General features: G+C 35.3%; 1 protein-coding gene across 2 annotated transcripts; it reads right to left on the reverse strand.

Annotated features, from left to right (window-relative positions):
- Positions 1 to 19022: 19022 nt before the first annotated feature.
- On the reverse strand, positions 19023 to 24190 carry LOC120072341 (AT-hook motif nuclear-localized protein 4-like). Of its 2 annotated transcripts, XM_039024818.1 has the most exons (6): positions 23310 to 24190; positions 21418 to 21485; positions 20668 to 20799; positions 19932 to 20093; positions 19533 to 19809; positions 19023 to 19236 (listed from the first exon to the last, which is right to left on the reverse strand). In XM_039024818.1, the coding sequence occupies exons 1-6, from the start codon at positions 23701 to 23703 to the stop codon at positions 19217 to 19219; spliced, it is 1053 nt and encodes a 350-aa protein (XP_038880746.1). In that variant the 5' UTR covers positions 23704 to 24190; the 3' UTR covers positions 19023 to 19216. The 2 variants fall into 2 exon arrangements, with proteins under 2 accessions (XP_038880746.1, XP_038880757.1); XM_039024829.1 differs by having other exon boundaries at positions 19023 to 19809; positions 23310 to 24187.
- Between the last annotated feature and the right edge of the window lie 64 nt (positions 24191 to 24254).

Genomic DNA, 24254 nt, shown 5'->3' on the forward strand with positions numbered 1-24254 from the left:
ACTTCTATTTTGCAATGATGCCCCAGCGAGGCAGGACAAACGTCATCGATGGGGTGATCAGATGCCCTTTCACTAGGATGAGACATTCTCAACCATTAGGCAGAACCAACTCTTGGAACTGAACCTAACAGCCACCATTTATTCAGTCCAGAACTATTAACATTTAACAATTTCATGTAAGTGTAACCCCTCGTTTTCGGCCCCAGAGTCTCTCCCTAATGAGCCCACCGTAGTGAAGAAGCAGATTAGGACAAGAGACTAAGTAACCTTATCCTCTCACAGGAGATCAAATAAAGAAACGCGCAAAACTGCCATCCTATGGGGGGACACTCCCAGGGTGCCCCGAAGCCATGCGCAGAAACTTTATTCAACCTAACGAGAGNAGAAACTTTATTCAACCTAACGAGAGAGATCGTGGGATATGTTGTCGCACTTCCTACTCCCACTTACTATGAACATTTTCTCCATCCACCTTGATATTTACCCACCCAACCACCATCCTTTAGGGGGACACTCCCAGGGTGCTACGAGGCCGAGGATAGGTCTGACGGTGTGGACAATAAAGGGAGATACACGAGAGGTTTAAATGAAACATGAAATGCCTAAGTACCTCCCACTGAATGTTCCACCTAGGGGTTCATTAATCTAGACAATCAGGCTACTGATTTTTGTTTGGTTCATTAACCTAGACAATTAAGCTACTGATATTTGTCTAATTCATTTTAATCCGCTCAAAAACAACTTTTGTCTTTGAAATAAAACAAGTTCAAGTAGTCACTCTTTAATGGATTGTCCTTAACCTTGCATGCATGCATCAAATCTATCTAATTCACCTTTCTAGGTAGGTTCCCAGGTAAGGGTGTTCGGTTTCCGTCACCTTAAAAACCCCAGCCTAGATAGAACCCACCTTAGACAAAAGGTTCTTTATAGATAGATTTGCTACACTTTAACCTTTTATTAGTCAATTTAATCCTATTAAACTGATTAAAAGATTAAAGCCTAAGGTTGCTAATCATATTAGAACCGTGATCTTAGGTCTATCTCATCCAAGTTTTAAACATTTTAAAACTATGAATTAAACCTAAGTTGGCATGCATGTCTTTCTTATTGATTTTAGTTCTAATTTCTTTTTATAACCTTTATAAAAGAAACAATTAAAACATACATTGCCATACAATGAGGTATTTGTAACACTTATAAATTTAACCTATTTGTCATGCTTCATGCAATGTTCGGTCATTACTATACATAACTTTTATATACAAGTAACAACCAAGCACACATGCTTTCCATACACCCTTATACTATAACAATTATAATATAAAGATGATGCATGTATAAATATAACTCTTATATTATATGATGCATGAGCATGCTCTTACGTAATTTAAATCATACTTCTCTAAATCATAATACTTATAATAAAGAGATGATGTATGACCAAAGCATAACCTAAGGTGGAATTTTTCTATATGTGCATACCATATGACATATAAATAAAACATAAATCCTATATATATTAACAAAGATTAATGGACTGGGATGAACCACCTCTAAAACCAGAAAGAAAACTCTATCTATTACATTTTTCCACCGAGTAAACAGGTTCACAGGCGAACCAGGTCTTGAACCGCCGGGCGAAGCTCCCAACATTTAGTAAATGCCTCCAGGTAAACGATCGTATAGCGCACAAGATGAAAACACGTGGATGCTAAACGATCGTTTAGACGACAACGAAGCTACGAAGCCCGATTGTCTAGACCATCGCTTAACACGCGATAGATAAACGATTTACTCCACGATCATATGGTCAGTAACTAAGTGATGAAGCTTCCTGAGCTATACGATCGTCTAGTGCACGCACGTAAAATAGCTCCTGAGTATCCGATACTCAATAATCGTCTACACGACCGACCAACGCTTGGTCGTCTTCATCCTTGAAGAACAGCAACCCTTGCTACAAAGCTTCTTCACGAACGACTCTTAGACTCAAACTACTTTGAAATTACAGACTCGATAGTAGTTAATTATGCCCAAAAACGTAGGGGCCTTTACAATTAACTCGAAATGTAAAAGAATTTAACAAACCAGAGGTTTCATCCCAGAAACTCCATTAATCCACACATCCACAAACGAATTAATGCTTAAAAAAGAGAGTACACATGCTTGTACCCACCGAGAATGTAAATGCAATTCTTTACATCAATGAATTTGGAATATCAGAAACCTAGCTCTGATACCAATTGAAGGAAATCTTATACAAGAGTACCTCTGAGTGGAAGCGGATCTTTCCAAAGACATTGTGACAGAATTACCACATTTACATTCAAACAAACAGATATACAACGTACTGTAAAATTATCGGCATGCTTTAAGAATAACAAACACGAGAACAAGAAAACTTTCCAGTTGAAGAACGATTCTCCTCAGCAAATCATGCTCTCTCCATGAATGGATGCTCTCGCTCTCGCTGGAACTGCAAGCTATCGCACCAAAAATCTAGTCGTCTACCACAAACCGTTTTCACACGAACAGACAAATATGGGGACGACACCACCACTTGGAACCCTTAGTGGGCTCTGTTCGGATTTGGTAGAGGGGAGGAGGAAAGAAATATCATATACAACGATCAAATAAGTGGGAGAAAGTTGTGTCTATCGTATAGACAAAATGCTTGATCGTTTTGGTGAAATACACGATCGTGTAGGAAAAGGGCAGCAATCATTTATATGATCGTTTAGTAAAAGGTAAGCGACTGTTTAGAAAGATGGCGCGCACGTGTATGCGATCGTGTAGTAAAAGCGAGCTATCATATAGTCTTCGATTTTACTAAGCGATAGGCAACACACTACTCTTGAGCAAATAACTGTGTTCTTTGCAAAATGAAAAAAATTTTCATTTTATTCTTCAGTTATCAAAACCGAACGAAACTTCCCACTAAAGCACGGTTACGGAGAAAACGACGTGCACAATTATCCCATAATTGTCAAAATTTAAAAAAATAAATATAATCATATTATATTTATTAACCTATAGTTTAATATCATATATCAACCATAGTGTTTTCTCCTCCACTAGATATAAATCATATTTATATCCAATTTTCTCCAATTAATGTATCTCATACATAAAGTCAATCATATCATATATAATTAACCAGTTCAATTATATCATATATAATCAAACTCTCTCTTGTGAATTTGAACATTTCAAACTGACCCAAAAACTAATTCTCAACTTGTATCCATTGAGCTACCAAGGGAACCTTATGGACCTATGGCTCAAAACTCCAACGGTACGCGAATAGCTAACTAAACTCTTTAGCCACGAGATCCACCATCTGTTAACTGTCAGACATTCTACTAAAGACTGACAGTTGAACTCTTCTTACCATAGATATATTTCTGTGTCCATAAGATATAACCAATCAACAGTATGATAACCCTTCATAGATGCTTGTAAGTATAGCTGGGCCAATTTATGGTTTTGCCCCTGTAGTCACATGTAACTCCTTAAGTACCACTGATCCCTCTAATGAACAATACAACATAATCCTACTATGTGTGGATACCTCTTAGGCCATGAGAAGGTGTATGGCGCCACATCATTTAAGCCCCGGGATCAACTCTTAAGGGAGTAATCTATCTACTTACCCCTGCTTTGGAAAATGAGTGAATTTCATCTTGTGTAGTTGAGTTCCCAACTTTCAAATCAGACGAATCCCCAAAGTGGTAGGTTTGAGTTGGCGACCTGGCCACTCATGCCCATGAAAATCAAAGGACCGCCCTCAAAGGCAGGAGTTCCGAACTCACTCAGGATTGAGGTCATGTTACCTATGGTCATCCTAGTGAAGTGAAGCCTCTGTCATGAACGGCGTTATATAACTAGACGTTAACACTTCGTGGTCAGGTCTTATACAAACTCTTTGTATAAGACGCCACCGCTCGTATGTCCCTACATGAATGATCAGGTCAGACCATCTGTAGTAAGTCACAACACTTGTAACTATTCTACAAAGTGGGTCGCATCTGTAACATTACCGGGAAAGTTTTCCCTCCTATATCCATATACTACAAACCATTTTGGTTATCACTTAAGACATGATCCACTTGTACGTCACCACATACATGCTTAAGTTACATAATGAGGTCATGTTACCTATGGTCATCCTAGTGAAGTGAAGTCTCTGTTATGAACGGTGTTATACAACGAGATATTAACAATTCATGGTCAGGTCTTATACAAACTTTTTGTATAGGACGCCCCCGCTCGCATATCCCTACACGAATGATCAGAATCAGACCATCTGTAGCAAGTCACAACACTTGTAACTATTCTACAAAGCGGGCCACATCCGTAGCGTTATCAGGATAAGGTTTCCCTCCTATATCCATATACTACAAACGATTTTGATTATCATTTAAGACATGATCCATTTGTATGTCACCACATACATACTTAAGTTATATAATAACAACCAGGGATTTTAGTTTATTGGTTTGTGGTAAAGCAAATACAACATCCAATATTCAAAGTCAAATAGTGAAGAAAATATCATATATTATACATCACAAGCATTCGTACAAACTGTATTTACAAACTACAGAACACAAGACTTTAGGGCATCATCCCCAACATAATGAACATAAGTCATAGTTCTACTATGACCGAGTCCTCTCTTCCAAAGAGAAGCCGTGACCACTATGTTCAAGACCCGGAATCAGCCCTTAAGGGAGCAATCTATCTACTTATCCTTGCTTCGGGGAAGGAGTTAATTCCATCTTGTGTAACTGAGTTCCCAGCTCACAAATCAGACAAGTCTCCAAAAAGGTAAGCATGTTGAGTTGGCAATCTGGCCACTCTCACCCATTACTAATCAAAGGATCGCCCTCAAAGACAAGAGTTCCCAAAACACTCAAGATTGAGGTTATGTCACCTATGGTCATTTAGGTGAGATGTAAGTCTCCAGTATCAACGGTGTTATATACAGAGACAAATCATCTCGTGGTTCGGTCTTTTACAAACTCTTTGTATAGGAAACTCCCGCTCGCATGTCTCCATATGAATGGTCAGGATCTATCATCTGTAGTAGTTTACAACACTTGCAAACCTCTGCAAAGCGGATTGTATCCATAGTGTCACAAGGATCAAGAATCCTTCTTTAATCCTTATACTACAGACCTATTTAGGTTATCACTTAAGGCATGATCCACTTGTATATCTCATATACATGCTTAAGTTTACAAACAATAGCCATGGAGCTTTGTTTATTGGATATGAGTAAATGCTAGATAAAATAACTCTTATTTTATTCATAACAATGTGTATAGATTACAAACTACGAGACTCCAAGAGAATTAGGACACCAATCCCAACAGTAAGTTCTCAGGTAGGGGTTCGACGTTTCCATCGACTTAAGTACCCTATTTTAGCCAGGACCAACCTTAGCCAAAAGGTCCCTTATAAATACATTTGGTACATATTTAATCTTTTATTAGAATCAATGTAATCCTATTAAACTGATTTAAAAGATTAAACTTAGATTTCTAATTTTATTAGAAACGTGATCTTAGGTTTATCTCAATCAAATTTTAAAACAATTTTAAAAGATGATCAAAGCCTAAGGTGTGCATGCAACTCTTTATTATTGATTTTAATTCTAATTTTATTTATTATAACTTTATAAAAAATGAAACAATTAAAACCATTCAACATTGCTAGCTAGACATACATAAGTTATTTATAATACTTATAAATTAACCTAAAGTAGTGTCATGCTTCATGCAATGTTCATTCATTACTAATATATAACTTTTATATAATAAAGTAATAAACTAAGCTATAACATTTATTCCATATATACATACAACCTTATATTATAACATTTATAATATAAATGATGCATGGATATGCTTTAATACATGCATATATTATAACTCTTATATTGTATGATGCATGAGCATGCTTTATTTAATTTAATCATGCATACTAATATATTATAACACTTATAATGTAAAATAATGCATGAAAAAAAATGTATAACCTATGGTGGGTTTTAAAACTATATGACATATATTATGACATATAATATAAACATACATCATATGCATATTTAAATAAAAGTCGATGGACCGGGATAGTAAATCTCAAAACCAAAAAAGAAAAAGCTAATCTATTACAAAAGTTTGAGTCCTCCGGTTCGGAACAAGTGAACCGGGTATTGAACCACTCACCTTGAAGCCTAGCAGCTTGATCGTGTAGCAAACCTCCTAATCGTCGAGCAACGAGCGTCGAGTGTAAATGATCATGTAACAATGATTGCGTAGCTTTAGACTATGCAATGAGCATGAAAGTCCATGCGATCGTGCAACGTGCGTTGAGTAGTGCATACCATGCGATTGTGTAGCTAATAGCTATGCGATGAGCATGATAGTCTACATGATCATTTAGCACGCATGCCTTGAATCGAGTATCATATACCGCGCGGTTGTTTACCCCTCGAGCGCCAACACGATCATGTAGCCAACGCAACACGATCGAGTAGACAACTCTACATGATTGCGTAGCATTAGCTATGCGATCGTTTAGCAGATGCTACATGTTCGTATAGAAAAATTTACACTAATGGTCGTCTAACTCAAGCTACATGATGTGACCACCATTTCGTATTCTCCATCAAATGAACTGCAACCTTTGCGTCTGCTACTTCACGAACGAATCAAAACTCTAAACGAATACAGACTCGATTGCAAGAATTTATGCCAAAAAACGTAGGGGCCCTTAAAAATTAACTTTTGTAAACTTAAACGTAAACCAAAACAGAGACAACTATCCCAAAATTATCCATCAACAACATCCACATACATTTAACGATTAAATGCAATGCAGAAACTTAAAACCCACCAAACTGTAAACAATTTCAAGCATAAATGGAATTTGGAAATTAGAACATAACCTGGCACTGATACCAATTGAAGAAACTCGTTTTACAGATAACCTTTAAGCGAAAGCGGATCGTCCAAATTCCATTTCGATTAAACGCATATATTTATAGTAAAATAGACATATTATGCATAAAACATAAATTACAGCATGTTTTAGAATAAGAAATAAGAGTTCTAGTGATTATACCTTTGAAGAACTCTTCTTCACATTAATCCCTCAAACCAACTGGAACACTTCGAACAAGCGCGAACATTCCAAACAGCAACAAAAACTCGAACTGAAAGAGGACACAACCACTTGGAGACCTTGGTATTCTTGGTGTGAGAATCCAGAAGTGGTGGGCTCTGGCTATTTTGGTTAGGAGGGAGTTTGTGGTTTGGAGGAGGAAGATGATTGAAGGAAGAACGTCTCTATCGCATAGAGTTTTCTCAATCGTGTAAAGAAAGGAGTCTATCACATAGGCTCTCAAAGTTGATTGTGTATCTCTCAATCGTGTGACACAGATTTACTTGGAATAACAAAATCATATTTTATTTTATTCCATTTTGCTATAAAAACTGATTAACTTCCCACTAAGGTGGTTAGAGAGAAAAAGGGAATTAATTATCAAATAATTAATAATTATAAAGAAATATGATAACCAACTTATCATATTATATTTATAATCTATAGTTTTAATATTACATCATATACAATATATAAACCATAGTTTTTTTCTCTATTTTATGAAATTTAATATAAATCATATTTATATTAAATTTAATAACTATAAATCTTATTCATAAAAAATATATTTGAATCATATTCAAATATTTGTTCATCCAATTAAACTATACTGTATCAAATATATTATGTCAATTATATCATATATAATTAAATTCCCTCTTATTAATTTGAACATTACAAATTAACCCAAAAACTGATTCTCAACTAAATTCTTTGAGCTACCAAGAGATCTTATAGACCTGTAGCTTGAAGCTCCAACGGTACGTGAATAAATAATTAAACTCTTTAATTACTTTATCCACCATCCGTTAACTGTCGAACATTCCACTAAAGACCGACAGTTGCACTCTTTGCACTAGTATAGATATATTTCTGTGTCTATTGGATGTAACCAATCAATAGTACGATGACCCTTCACAAATTGTTCGTAAGTACAATTGGACCAAATTACCGTTTTGCCCCTATAGTTACATCTAACTCCTTAAGTACCACTGATCCCTCTAATGAACAATGGATCATAGTCCCATTATGATTAAATCTCTCTCGAGCCAGGAGAGGGTATGGAGCCTTATTGTTCAAGACTCAGAATCAGCCCCTAAGGGAGCAATTTATCTACTTACCCCTACTTCGTGGAAGGAGTGAATTTCATCTTGTGTAGCTGCGTTCCCAGCTCCCCAATCAGACGAATCCTCAAAATGGTAGGCTTGTTGAGTCCGCGATCTGGCCACTTTCACCTATACAAATCAAAGGACCGCCCTCATTAGCAGGAGTTCACAACTCACTCAGGATTAAGGTCATGTTACCAATGGTCATCCTAGTGAAATGAAAGTCTCTATTATGAACGACGTTATATAATGAGACTAAACATTTCGTGGTCCGGTCTTGCTCGCATGTCTAATACATGAATGATCAGAATCAGATCATTTGTAGTACTTTACAACATTTGTAACACCTACAAAACGGGTCATACTTGTAGTGTCACCAGGATAAAGTATCCAGCCTTATCCATATACTACAGACCATTTAGGTTATCACTTAAACATGATTCATCTATATGTCTCCATATACATGTTTAAGTTACAACGATAACTTTGGATGTTAGTTTATTGGTTTGTGGTTAATGCAACTAAAATATTATATATTTCATAGACAGAGTGAATAAAATATCAAACATTATTGATCACAGAAATATTTGTTCATACAAGGTTTACAAACTATAGGACACTACGAGATTTAGGGCATCAACCCCAACAGGGTTGTCGAGTTATAACTTATTTTTTTCTTTTTAATTAAAAATATGTAAATTTATATAACTAATAATTAAAATCTTATAAAATTCAAATGTTGAACACCAAATATCTATGATATTTATTTTAAACTTTAAACAAAAACAAATATCATGATAATTTTAAAATCAAAATATTAAAAAATCACAAATTAATTAATACAACTAATCAAACTTTAAATAAAGATGTATGTATATTATTAATATACATATATACATACATACATATATACATACATACATATATACATACATATATATATATATATATATACATACATACATATATACATACATACATATATATATATATATATATATATAATTCGGGTTGGGTTGGGTCAACCCAAATCTTTTTTAGCCAACCTACAATCTAACCCAACCCAACAAAATAGAAAAGTTGAACCCAACCCAACTCGAGAAGAAAAGTAACACAACTCAACCCTTACATTTTGGGTTGGGTAGTCTGGATTGTTCGAATTGTCAGGTTATTCGAACACCCCTAGTTGGGATTTTTGATTACTTAAATGGATATATATAATGTAAATGAAACTTATGATATATATTGTGATTTATGTCGAAATTAAGCCAATATTATTTATATATGCATATTTCATATATCAGATTATATGGTGATTTATGTCAAACATTGAACAAAATATTCGGAGGTATATTAAAAATAACCATGCAATCGAAAAAGAACGTGAAACCAACAAAAATAAAAAATAAAATTTCATTAAATGTATTTTCTCTCTTTAATTAAATTAAATAAAAGAAAAATCTCAACAAATAGATGCATTTTCTCTCTATTTGAAAATATTCTCCTCGAAATATATATAAAAATCGGGAATAAAAATATTAAGAAAAGGGTAAATTTGTCAAAAAAAAAAAAATAATACATCTTTCTTGAAAAAATTCAAACACATTTTTTAAATATATGGCCTAAAAAAATGAGAATCTGTTCAGCGTTAGTTTTTTTTTTTTCCTCTTCCCTTGTTTCCGTATTTCGTTTTAATCTTTTTTCTCCATTCCAGTTTTCTCTTCTAATATCTATCTTTCTAGATATTTCTTGCTTTGTATTCTTTTCTTATTTTTTTCTTTCCAGGTTTTTATTTTATTTTATTTTATTTTTAAAGAAAGGATTCAACAAAGCCCAACATAAATTATTAATTCAGGTTTTTTTTTAAAGGTATTAAAATTTCTTTTCATATATTTTTAATTCATGAATAAACCAAAATTATTTTTTTCAATTAATTGTACACTTAGTTGCACATATGTGTATATTGTATACAATTATTTTCTTCCTTAATAATATCAATTGTACGATTATATAGTTTTACCATGCAAAATCCACTAAAAACAAATAGAGATTCTAATCCACCATTGTAAATTACAAGCCCTTTCATGACTTGTCAATTAAAAATGTAAGGTTTAAAATAACAACGTAACAACAAAATTAATAATTTTTATTGGATTTTATTGCTTTTTTCTTTGAAAAAAGATATGGAAAGAAAAAAAAAGAAAAAAATACGAAAAGCAAGAAAAATCTGGAAAGATAAGAGACATTGGAATAGAAAATTGGAATAGAGAAAAAAGATTAAAAAAGAATTCCGGAAAGGAGGGAAGAGAAAAAAACTGGAAAATTGGCCAAAATGACCCATTGAAAGTTTCATTTTGTTTTTTTATCTGTTTTTTGAAAACAAGTTTTTTTTAGCTCCTTGATGATGAAATGATGTAAGCAGTATAATTATTCTTATACTCCTTATTAAATTCCCACTTTTAATTTCAACTACCAACCTACCAAATTAATTCACATTCTCCACCTAAAATTAATTTATCAAAAAACCATTAACAAAAAATTATTCACACCAAAAATTCTCCAACAAATTTGTTGGTTGTATAATTACTCTTATGCCCCTTATTAAATTCCCACACTCAATTTCAACCACCAACCTACCAAATTAATTCACATTCTCTACCTAAAATTAATTTATCAAAAAACAATTAACAAAAATTATTCACACAAAAAATCCTCCACCAAATTTAATTTGTTTACAACCCACAAAAAAGTTCTCTTCACCAATTTGTTTCCAGAACGAAATTCGTTAAGTCCAAAACTTGTATTTCACGAAGTTGTAATTTTGTACACTCCGTCGTAAGGAGGTATATATTTTATTTTTGTATATATTCTCAATAGTTCACTAATTTCTGGGAAAGTTGACAAAACTAAATGACATTTTTGGAGTTTGATTTATGCTTGCTTTGTTGATTATTTCTTTCTTTCTTTTTTTTTTTTAATAATGCCCTACATTTGATATTTATTTATAAATTTATTTAAAAAATTTTAAAAATAACAAAAAAAATTTTTTAAGATACCTGGCTGGGCTTCATCAAGTATTCACCCAATAGAAAGCAAATGAGTTCAAATTACCCGGCCGGCTTCACTGGGAACAAAATAAATGTTGGAATAAGTTTGATACCCAATCGGGCTTCATCAGGTATTCATCAGATAGAAAGAAAATGAGTTCAAATTACCTGGTTGAGCTTCACTGGGAACAAAATAAATATTGGAATAACTTTGATACCCGGTTGGGCTTCACCGGGTAGAAAGAAAATGAGTTCAAATTACCCAGTCGGGCTTCATCGAGAGCAAAATAAATGTTGGAATAAGTTTGATTCCCGGTCGGGCTTCACCGAGTATTCACCGAGTATGGAATAAAATGATTGACCTCTCAACGGGTGACCTGACCGGGCTTCACCGAGTCTTTCTTGGGTCCGAGCCTAGTAGAGTCAACCCTAGTCCGACCGGGCACACAAAACAAATCATTCTTTTTTTTTTAGTTTTTTTTATTTTGCTTTTTCTTTAACTACATTATATTAATACATTTTTTATATAAATTATAGAAAAATTCCCGTGTTTGGATTTTTTTTGGTGGTGTTTGGAATGAAAAGGAAAAGGATTACGATGGAGGAGAGTTGTGGGGGTTTGACATTGAGTTGGGCACGACCTATAATGAATTCCTGACTAAAGTTTATAGGATAAGTGGTATAATGTCAGATGAGTATAATCTTGTTATAAGATGTATACTTCAATTGAGATCCAAAGCCCTTGCATTTGTAATTCGGAATGATGAAGATCTACATACATTCCTTACATGGGAAGAGATCTCAATAATACTTCTTTACGTATCCACGCTTCCAAAGTGTTTAACAAATCAAGGATTTCATCCAAAAAATTCATATGTCGGACGAACTGAAGAAATCCCTTCAACATCTAGGCCAGTACATTGGAAGATGGAGTCAGATAGTCCATTTTCTCCTACATATTTTAACTCATCACTTACTTTGTCGCCTAGTAATTTGGCGACTCATAACTTAGGGGATGATGTAGAACAAGGTCAATATTTCAGTGATTAGTCTTGGAGGAAGAATGATGATGGAGAGGAACCCAAAATTAATACCCACCATACACCTCATGCAGAAGAACGAACAATCGAAGACTACGGAGACTTATCACATGCAACGGGTCGTGACTTGTCACATCCTTCTAGTAGCACAATCACCAGTTGAAGATGAAATCGTTTCATATGCCCATACCTATATGAAATATAAGTGTATATTAGTGGTGTACTTTTATGAATATTCATTAAATCAAACTTAAGTTACCTGAAAAGCATGGGGAAACCCGTAAAGACTGTACGTCTATTGTTTTCCATCTGCATTGTCCTTATACGCCCGTGCTTTATCTTTCAATCTTTGTTCGAATTGTTTAATTGTATTCACAAAAATTTTCTTGCTCCAGTCCTCATTACAACATCTATTCCAATCGTCTATGATCGCTAAATTTTCAAAATCCATTTGTTTTTTCCTCTCTCTACACATCATAGCAAACTCAATAAAATAAAACAATGCAGTTTTCATTGCATCAAAATCGTTTTCAAACTCAAGTCTTGGAAAAATAGAGTCCAACTCATATGCCTTATGAAGGAACTCTTATTCAAGAATACCTACGAGCGAAAACGGATCTTTCCAATTCATTGTGACAGAATTTCCACATATACATTTAAACATACTAATATGCATTCATAACACTAAATTATTGGCATGCTCAAAGGGACAATAAATAAGAGATTGGGAGATCATACAAGTTGAAGACTTATTCTTCACAGCAAATCTCGCTTTCGCTGAAATGGTAAGCTAACGTTCAGCAAATCCCAATCGTCTACCTCGAACAGTCTCCACACAAACAGAAGGAAACGGGGACAACACCACCACTCAGAGCCCTCATTATTCTTGGAGTGAGAATCCAAAGGGTGGGCTCTGTTCGGATTTGGTAGAGGGAAGGAGGAAGGGAGATCGTATACAACAATCAAGCAAGTGGGAGAAAGGCTCTTCTATCGTATAAACAAAATGCTTGATCGTTTAGGTGAAGTGTACAATCGTGTAGGAAAAGGCAAGCGATCGTCTAAACGATTGTGTAGGAAAAGCTAAGCGATCATCTATACAATCGTTTAGTAAATATCGGGCATTAAACGATCACTTAGGAAAAGGTAAAGATCGTTTAGTAAATAGCGCGCGTGGGTGTAAGCATTAAGCGATCGCTCGACACTATCGTATAGGTAAGGGAACGTTCAACACTATTGTATAGGCACTGGTTTTACTTACTCATCCATTATAAAAACAAAAGAGACGCCGACCTACTATCCCTTAACCGTCCAATTAATAGACGATGAATATAATCACATTATATTCATAACTTATGGATTAATATTATATATTAATCATAGTAATTTTCCTCCACTAGATATAAATCATATTTATATCCAATTTCCTCCAAATTAATGTATCTCATACATAAAGTTAATTATATCATATATAATTAACTAGTTCAATTATATCATATATAATCGAACTCCCTCTTGTCGATTTGAACATTTCAAACTGACCCAAAAACTGATTCTCAACTTGTATCCAAGCTACCAAAGGGACCTTATAAACCTATGGCTCGAAGCTCCAATGGTACGTGAATAACCGACTAAATTCTTTAGCCACGATATCCACCATCCGTTAACTGCCAGGCATTCCACTAAAGACCAATAGTTGAACTCTTCTTACCATAGATATTTCTATGTCCATTGAATATACCGATCATTAGTAAGATGACCCTTCACAGATGCTCGTAAGTACAGTTGGTCAATTCACCGTTTTGCCCCTGTAGTTACATCTTACTTCTTAAGTACCACTGATCCCTCTAATGAACAATACAACACAGTCCTACTATGTGTGAACACCTCTCGAGCCATGAGAAGGTGTGTGGCATCACATCGTTCAAGCCCCGAGATCAACCTTTAAAGGAGCAATCTATCTACTTACCCTTGCTTCAGGGAAGGAGTGAACTCCATCTTGTGAAGCTGAGTTCCTAGCTCCCAAATCAGACGAATCCCCAAAGTGGTAGGTTTGAGTCGGTGCTCTGGCCACTCGCACCCATAAAAATCAAAGGACCGCCCTCAATGACAAGAGTTTCCAACTCACTCAGGACCTATGGTCATCCTAGTGAAGTGAAGTATTTGCCATGAACGGAGTTATATAATGAGACATTAACACTTCGAGGCCAGGTCTTATACAAACTCTCTGTATAGGACGCCCTCGCTCGCATGTCCCCTACACGAATGATCAGGATCATACCATCTTTGACTAGTCACAACACTTGTAACTATTCCACAAAGCGGGTCGCGTCCGTAGTGTTACCAGGATAAGGTTTCCCTCCTATATCCATACACTACAGACCATTTGGGTTGTCACTTAAGACATGATCCACTTGTATGTCACTACATACATGCTTAAATTACATAAAGACAACCAGGGATATTAAGTTTATTGGTTTGTGGTAAAATAAAAACATCTAAATGTGCAAAGTTAAGAAGTAAAGTAAATATCATATATATTATACATCACAAGTGTCCGTACAAAATTGTTTACAAACTACAAAACATGAGACTTTAGGGCACAAACCTCAACAATCTCTCACTTGTCCTAAAGCGAAGTGGGGAGTACAAAAACAAGTACAAAACAATAAACTAGGGCATAAAAATCCATTACAATAAAATCTCTCACTTGCCCTAGTCCAGCAGCGGGCGGTCTCGTAGATCCATGCTCTGAAGGTGACCCTCAAACACTGTAGCCGTGAGAGCCTTCGTAAATGAATCAGCAACTTTTTGCTATGAGGCGATCTTCGTGATGATCACGTCTCCTCGATGCACTATCTCACGGATCAGATGATACTTCCACTCTATGTGTTTGTCACGCCTATGACTCCTGGGCTCTTTGGAGTTCGCCACAACACCACTATTGTTACAATAGAGGGTGATGGGTCTAGACATATCTGGAACAACTTCCAACTCTGATAAGAACTTCCTAATCCAGATGGCCTCTTTAGCAGCTTCACAAGTCGCTACGTACTCGACTTCCATCATGGAGTCAACGATGTACCCCTACTTAGTGTACCGCCACACTACTGTTCTTCCGTTAAGAGTAAAAACTGACCCTGAAGTGGACTTTCGAGAGTCCTTATCAGTTTGAAAATCAGAATCCGTGTATCCAGTAAGGATCAAATCCCTAGACCCATACACGAGCATATAGTGCCTCGTTCTCCGAAGATACTTAAGGATATTCTTAACTGCGGTCCAATGACCCTGGCTTGGGTTAGACTGATACCTACTGACAGTGCCTGAGATAGCGCTAGCACTTTGTTCTTACGATCCCGAAGATTTGTATTTTGAGAACAAACTGAGCATCTCCCAAATCTTTCATTTAGAATTGGGTCGCTAGTCAGTTCTTAACTGCAGTTAGTAGACCTACATCATTCCCCATGAGTAGTATAATGTCTACATACAACACTAAGAAAACTACTAAACCATTGACGATCTTCTTGTAGACACAAAGTTCATCCCGGTCAACATCTTCCATTGCCTTTTGATAAGACAACAGATCTTCAATGTCACCATCAGCCACCATAGCTAGAATTTCCATAAAACCCAAATAGCGATCAGGCGAGTTCGTAACCCTCCCACTGTGTCGAGGTTTCCTCAACTCTTGAGATGGAATCGACCTACCAGATGAACTATCATCAACAACCCTGGCTGATGAAGCAGGTCCTTCAACAACTCTTGTTGAAGTTTCAGTAGTTTCTTTGGAAAGCTCACGTAACATGACTTTACTATGTGGACTGTGCTCCCTAATATGATCCTCCTCCAGAAAAGTAGTGTTCGTGGAAACAAACACCTTGTTTTTGGACGGATCATAAAAGTAACCTCCTCGTGTACCTTTGGGGTAGCCTACAAAGAGGCACAACCTCGCCCGTGATTCCAATGTCAATACGATCGTTTAGTAAATACGGGCGCTAATCTATCGCTTAGGAAAAGGTAAACGATCGTTTAGTAAATAGCATTCAACATAGATCTAACATAGATTTCAAACAATCATTTTATAGCATCTATGATAAACTAACATTGAGTGAAAAAAATGAAAATTCATACCTGATTAGTTGAAAAATCCCAAATAAATGAAAAGGAAAATGGCAAAGGAAATGAAGATAAATAGAGTGAGATTGAGGAAATGGTAGGGAAAAATGATGATAACCGAAAATGGCATGGGAAAATAGTGAGAGCAAGGGTTTGGAGGGTTTAAGTCACTTTTGAAATGTGAAGGGCATTAGGGTAATTTTACTAAGTTTTCAAAATTGTGGGAGCCAAAAAAACAATCTTTTTAAAAAGGATATAAAATTCAAAACTAAAACTTCAAAAGGGCTATTTTTATCAATTGACCCAAAGAAATTAACGCTAAACAAATTTTTTTAAAACCTAACGTGATCTGACGTCAATGGTGGAATAGACGTTTTTTAATTAAAAAACTGATAAAACGTGGGTCAATGTTAGTTTGCCACGTGGCCAGACTGCAAAGATACACAGCTCGGTCTGCACCTAAGTTTCCTTCTATGTATAACCTCTATATTAATCAATCAAAAGCAATGACTTTTTTGATAAAAGAAATGGGCCTTGGATTCTTCTCCAAGAAGTTTTATAATCACCCACTTGACTAAACAAGCATCATATCTCCCTTGTAATAGTAGTGACTCTTCTCTTTATTCATGGAGAAGTCCTATACATATCGGTTGGATTCTAACTTCCTCGAATCTTTTCAAGTTCCAGAGTTCAATCTTCCAAAGCTTATTGAATAAAATGATTCTTCACATGTATGTGTTTTGTTTGAATGAAATACTAGGTTCTTTGCTAAATAAAGCCATAGAATTTCCTTACTTGCCTCAATAATTGTAACATACTGGACTTCTATAGTAAAATGAGCTATCATCTTCTACAGTCTAGAATCCCAACTAATGGGAGTATTACTTAAAGTAAAAGCATATTTGGTAATACTTTTATTACCATCTGTACCACCTACAATATCTTCATCAACATAACCTTGTAGTTTAAAATCCGACTTTTTAAAATGCATAGCATGATCACCTGCAATATCTTCATCAATACAATTCTGGTAGTAGTAAGTTTAACTATATGATAAAATATATAATTAAAATCAATACCTTCCTTACCTCTTGAAAACTCAACCACATACCATGTCTAATTCATCATAAGAGAATCCATCTCGTCTTTCATGGCCAACTTCCACTTGACATAATCTTTCAGTTGAACCGTTTCATCATAACATATATGTTCACCCATGTTAGTCAATAATATGTAATTTAAAGTAAAGGAATATCTCTGTGAAGGTATGATAGTCCTACTAGACCTCTTAACTACTGCATGTGACGTTCTTTAAACTTCAATAGGTTCCACTACTGATTCCTTGGAATCTACAATTGGATCCTTAGGAGTAATTGTACATTGACTTTTAATCTTTGTTGATATGGTCTCAACCTAAAAAACGCTTATATACTGAGTCTTCTCTTCTTTATTTTTATATGTCTTTAAGTCAACTGTAGTTATATGTTTGTACAAAAATTCCTCATGAAAGATAGTATTTTCCTCTTTTGTTCATTCCAAAACCTATACCCACCTAAACACCGCCATACCCAATAAAATAATACTTCTTGGATCTGACATCTAACTTACATCTGTTTGTAATATCAATGTGAAGGTAAGGGACAACCAAAATCCTTTAGATGAGAAAGGTTTACATGTTTGCCGTTTTAGACTTCTTCAGGAAATTTTAAGTTTAGAGATATGGTTGAATTTCTATTGATTAGATAGGTCTTCGTGTCAATTGCCTTTGTCTATGGCGTCTTGCGTAATCCTGCATGCAATCTCATGCTCCTGGCACACTCATTTAGTGCCCTATTCATTCTCTGAGCTACATCATTTTGCTATGATGTTCCTAGAATGGTATTTACTATCACAATTTCGTTATCTGCACAATATCTCTTAAATCCCTCATTAACATATTCACTACCGTTATCTGACCTCAAGTTTTTAACTTATCATTCTCAACCACCTTTCCAAGTTTTTAAAGTGAAAAAAAAAACTTTAAATCTTTGTTTGAGAAAATAAATCTATACCTTTTTGTTTGCGTCAATTATGAAGGTCACATAATTGTCTAGAACAACCAAGAGTGGACTAACTCTCGGACTCTAGGTTTTTACATTGCTATTGTCTTTGAGAACTGACACACTTCTGCCAAATGCATAACTCATACAATTGTGTTCAATTGCCTTTAGTCCCCATAACTTCCCTCAAGAGAGAAATTTTTATACTTTTTTTCACCCATATGTCCTAACCTATTGTGCCACAAATCGTTCTGACTCATTATCTACAACCACCATATCCTTATCGCTATTATTACTTATAGACATGTAAAGCCATTGACTTGCTTCCTTGAGCACATTTTTGAAGATTGATAAAATTTTATCCACTATCGAGAGAGTAAATTTGAATTACCTCATCTTTATTCACTTAATAATTTTTTAACATCTTTTAAGATAAAAATTTTTCCTTAACAAGGAATCCCTAGGGTGACCATAAGAAAATTTAAATGGTAACTACGAAAGTGCTAATGAAACATTGAAATGATTTTCACTCAAATACAACAATGTTCTGATACAAAAAACACATGGTAATGAAAGTGGAAAACAATGTTTCTCAAATCTTTTACACATCTAAAAGATTTTGTCGCTGCTAAAGTCGAGAGAGAGGTCTTTGAAGCTGCTACAATCTGAGCTCATTCATATCGTCTATCTTCGAGACTCCACTATGCTGCTCGCTTATTAGCTAGCCAGTGGCAACCATGGAAATTCATATGTTAAATCCTGTAAAAGGACACTTGATGGCAAGAATCACAAAGAAGCCTAATGGACTCTAAGGCACCTATTATCTGATGTAAAAAACCACAAGATTAAGTTAAACCAACACAATGTGAGGACTAAGGACCCAAATAATTTGTTGAACAACAGCCAGAAAGGACTCATATTAGTTTTGAAAATGGGTCGACCTGAGTTAGGAACTATGAAACCTATGGAGAAGAAGAATGAAAACTACAAAACGACGCGATCAACAAGAAACCTCACAGTTTGATTGACTTTGTGTTTTTGGTTCTTGATCAGATAGAGGTAAGTTGTCAGTGGAGGAGATTTTGAAGCCTGTCACCGGGCTAGGGGATGGTGGATTATGTTCTTGATAGGACGTCGTCGTGAGAATAGGTTTGTTACCACCAGCGTACATTGCCTTCATTTCTTCACCGGTGATGGTGTTGACGGGAGGAAAGAAAATGGTTGTGGACTCATTTCTAGGCTTTTTTGGCTTTTGTTCTTGCTGGTGACCTGGAAGGAAACTGCCGACCACAACCTGGTGAAAAGTCATTATACCATTTATCAGAACCTTTTTTTTTAAAAAAACACAAATCAACTGCTACAACCAAAATCCATTGTCTGTGGAAACACGCCGAGAGAAAGAGAGAGTTGTCTTACTTGCACAGGACCAGCAGCTACCAACAAACCAGCAAGTCCACCGCCAACGACTCGTCCATCTTGACCTGCTAGTGAGACGCTCATCCCACCACATCTGCTCTTCGTAGCTCCATTCTGTGTGGGCATATATGATCCAGTCAATGCAAGTATTTCAAAACGTCCCTGCCAAGACAAGTTGAAAGCCAAATCAATAGAAAGTCGTCAATAACTCTGACGACAGGAGTAAAGCATTTCAATCCTCCGTTTATAAAACAAGTCAATTTGGATTATTGTATGAAGATATTTGGATATTCAACGTCACCACTTAGACAAGACGAGTAAACATTTAACAATTTAGGCATATAATAAAAGAGATCCCTTTCATGTATGTACAATTCCTAATCTTAAATTAACAGACACGAGATTGACTGCAATCTGACTTCAAAGAGTTCACCTAGGCGATCGTTCCTGTGAATGCAGACAGGATAATGGAAAAAACACAAAGAAAGGAAATTCTGTTGCATTCAGTATTCATTCAGACCAAACCGAACCAAAAAGAAAAGAAGAAAAGGCTTTTGTACATGGACTCGGTAACCAATTACAGAAACATCAGCAACTGACATTTGAACCAAGTGACCAGGAGGCAATAAGAATCTCAAAAGGTGCTACCATACATCAAACAAAAACCCGAGGCCCATAATGTTGTAGGTAAGATATACAGGAATAGAGAAATATATCCATAAGAACATGATCATACCTCATACGTTAAGGTACCTCCGGAAGAAGTTGCCTGTCGAAGTGTAACATTTGAAATTGTACCATTTGCAGAAAGAATGCAAATAGCTCGGGATTCTTGTTGAGAGAAAGACATAACCTTCATTGTAATGTCCTGATACAAAAGGATAAGAAATGCAGTAAACAGCTTAGTTGCGAGTGCATGAAATTTGTGTACAAAGGATTGTATAGGAATTCCAATTTTCGTATGCAGGTTTAGAGAGCTTTTTGTAACATTTTATATATTTCTTCATCAATCAAAATTATTACTTATAAATGGGAAAAAGTAGTTCCAACTTCCAAGTACAAAAGTATCCTCAAACACAAAGGAGGTCATTTCTTGACTCTCGTTCCCATCATCTCACTCCTCCTTCCCTCTAACCTCTACAATGAAAAATATGTATTTGGAATCTATCTTTTACTTGATTATATAGAAGAATTTAGAAACATAGAGAGGTCGCAGAAGAATTAGAGGACCAAGCTTCCAGACAAGGCTTGCCTTATAAATTTCTCAACCAACACTATTTTTCTAGTTAAATTTTCCAAATCGGTTAATTTTTACTATACCACCCAACAAGCATGAGCAAATGAATGACAATGGGTCCAAACTCTGAAGTTCTCACAACTAAACCAATAACAGAAAGAGAGACTGAAACCTAATCAATGTGTGTTATAGTATTTCCCCACTTGAAAAATAGAAAAGGTTTTTGCTTTACAAATTCCTAAAGCATACCTCTCCAGCATTGACAGTGATCACATGGGGAGTAAAATTTGCACCAACAGAGTATGCAAGTCTCTGACCTGCAAAAAATATTCCAGAGAAAAACAATGTTATTTTGACATAAAAAATTTGCCTAATCGCACCCAGAATTTGGAGTCTAATTTTCAGCTGAATTTTATAAATGCTAACCTAGTAACTGTATCACATAATAAATGTAAATGAACGTACATAAAATTATGTCACATGGACCACAAGCTCGTGGCCAAACCTATCATGCTGATGAAGCATTAAATTGGTGAAGACAACAGTTTACTCGCTTTTAATACACATCTCTGAGTACATTAAGAAAGAACCATTAAAATGGTTTACCAAAAGACACAAAAGTTTGTCTTAAAGGAAAAAAGAAGACCTAAATGTTTGCCTCTTGGTCTTTCCTAGGGTTGAAGAGAAATAACTATGAAGCAAGTGGTGAAAGGCTATCAGAAGTTTTGAATAAGCAATTAGTTAGCAAAATTGAAACAAAAACCATCTTCTTTGACGAAAAATAGTTTTGAACTTTTAAGGTCTGTATGGATAAAGATAAACAAACTCTATACTTTTCATTAAATATTCAGAGAAGCTGCACATGTTAATCATGTTTTAAGATAAGGTTTACACAGTTAAGTTTAGATCTTAATTGGACTTTTCATTTGCTTACTATTACAATACATTATTAGTTACAAACATTTCCATGCATTCCATGCATTATACTATTATACCGTACCTTTGAAAGTAGCAGTGGGGCACCAATCAGGTACATTTCCACATATGATGTAGTTTACATCAAACAAAAAACATTCAAATCTATGGAAAAAGAATTACAGCACCCATACTATTACTGCCTACTATAAGAAAACCTAAAAAGTACAAATACAGATACGAGACATGGATACGAACAACATGGACACGGCAACCTGCCATATTTTAAAAATCTAGGATATGACACGGAAAGGACAAGTATATTAAAATATACATTTTTAAAAATATATATCATCTTTATACTAAAAGAAAATTCAAAGTAAATGGGTCGATGCATTTATATGCTTAAAAAACTTAGCTTGATGTATTTCATACTAAAAAATTGTTATTATTGTCATATACATATCTTTTTAATCTACTCAACAAGTGTTCCACGCATATCTAACACATTTATTACACTAACAAGTGTCTGATATGTGTAACAAGTATCGAAATGTCCAAGTATCAGACACGTGTTGGACACGAACATGCTAGCCAAACTAAGGTGTCTGTGCTTCTTAGAAAAAAACAAACATCTCAAAATATAACCAACATGAATATAGCGCAAAATAGTTGTTGTGTATTCATTTTCCTACAGATCGGAGGTTCAAATCTTCACATCCATAAATAGTTTTTCTTGTTTTTGAAGGGGGGCTGGATAAGCAGCTAAAAGCTTCTCCTGTCTCAATATATTTAATTTTCATCATAATTTCTGTCACCTCCCCATTGAAAACAGATAAGGAACTTAATGTTCTCATGGTTCACACAACAAAAATAATTGTCTATTCTACAGTAACTTTAACAAAACCTCCTTTGCCTAGCAAGTACAAAAGAAAACCAGTTTTTGAGGGCAAAGGGTCCACTACCACACACACATCAAAAACTGACAAACAACCCTTTGAGTCAATGTCCACTGTGAAACTCCAAACACTGCCAATTACAAGTTGCAATATAACACTCCCCACCTTCCACTTCACTCCTTTTCCCCTTGTACTTCACTGACATCACAATCATCTAAATTATTTTTCCATAAGTTATTCAACACATTCAGCAGCCATAGCAACAGATCTGAGCTCAAATCAGTACAGTAGAAAACTTGTAAAAGAAGCCTGAGAAGATAAACTTACCGGGATTCTCAAACTCAAATCTCTGCGGCTTCTTAACTATCGGTTGAGAAATCTCGTTATCTCGTTTCCAATTCGGGAATTCTCCAGTCAGTGGAATTGACGACGATATCGGCATCGGAGACAACGCTAATGTCAGTGACCGCTTCCCATCCGGTCCGTACTTTCTCGGCCTCCCTCTCTTCTTCTTTGTTTCAGTACTAGAAACCGCTAAACTCGCCGGTGGTGTATCAGCCGCCGCTGTAAACCCTGGTGGTGGAGCAGCTGCCGCGAGCTCCGTCACTTTAGACTCACCGGTTGATTTTAGGGCTTCTGTTCTTGGAGCTAACTGGAAGCTGTCTAGGGCTTCATCATTCGTAACTGTAAACCTAGAAACTCCGGTTTCTACCTCCTTCATAGCTACAGCTTAAGTGAAGTACTCAGAAACTTAAAACCCTATAATTTAAGAGTTTTGAACTTTTTATTAAAAAAAAAAAATCTTAAATAGGATGATGAGCTTCGAAATGGGAGCTAGTAGAATCGCAAAGATAAAGAAGAAATTTCAAGCAGAATTGGAGCAGAAATGGCTGCCTTAATTTCCAAAACAAAACTGAAAAATTCAACAATCAAGTTTTTGAAATGCTACAAGATGAACACAAGAAGAAGCTTTATGTTTGGACTGTAGTGAACAGAATTCTGAAGCTTGACTTTCCGCCATTGTAGTCACTGCACAGAGCTTCAACAGTGCAGCAGGAATTCCAGGAAAAAAAAATTATTTGCAAGAAATGGCAATAATTACGGAGAAATAATAAAAACAAAATCTTTGTGTTTGAAATTTGAATACAGAAATCATGGAATTTTTGGGTTTAAAGGAAAAGCAAGAGAAATAAATAAATAAACTGGGAAAAAAAGGGGCAAAAGAAAGTAAAATGGAAATATAAATTAATTAAATATGGTAAATTTTTTAAA

Source organism: Benincasa hispida, chromosome 1, assembly GCF_009727055.1.
Source record: "Benincasa hispida cultivar B227 chromosome 1, ASM972705v1, whole genome shotgun sequence".
Taxonomy (NCBI): Eukaryota; Viridiplantae; Streptophyta; class Magnoliopsida; order Cucurbitales; family Cucurbitaceae; genus Benincasa; species Benincasa hispida.

What these genes read in the sequence shown, in the direction of transcription:
- LOC120072341 (XM_039024818.1), bottom strand. Translation starts at nt 23,703, where the DNA reads ATGAAGGAGGTAGAAACCGGAGTTTCTAGGTTTACAGTTACGAATGAT. An exon ending in TCACTGTCAATGCTGGAGAG is followed by an intron (nt 20,800 to 21,417) that starts GTATGCTTTAGG and finishes CTTTTGTATCAG; the next exon opens with GACATTACAATGAAGGTTAT. An exon ending in AACACAAAGTCAATCAAACT is followed by an intron (nt 19,237 to 19,532) that starts GTGAGGTTTCTT and finishes GCCACTGGCTAG; the next exon opens with CTAATAAGCGAGCAGCATAG.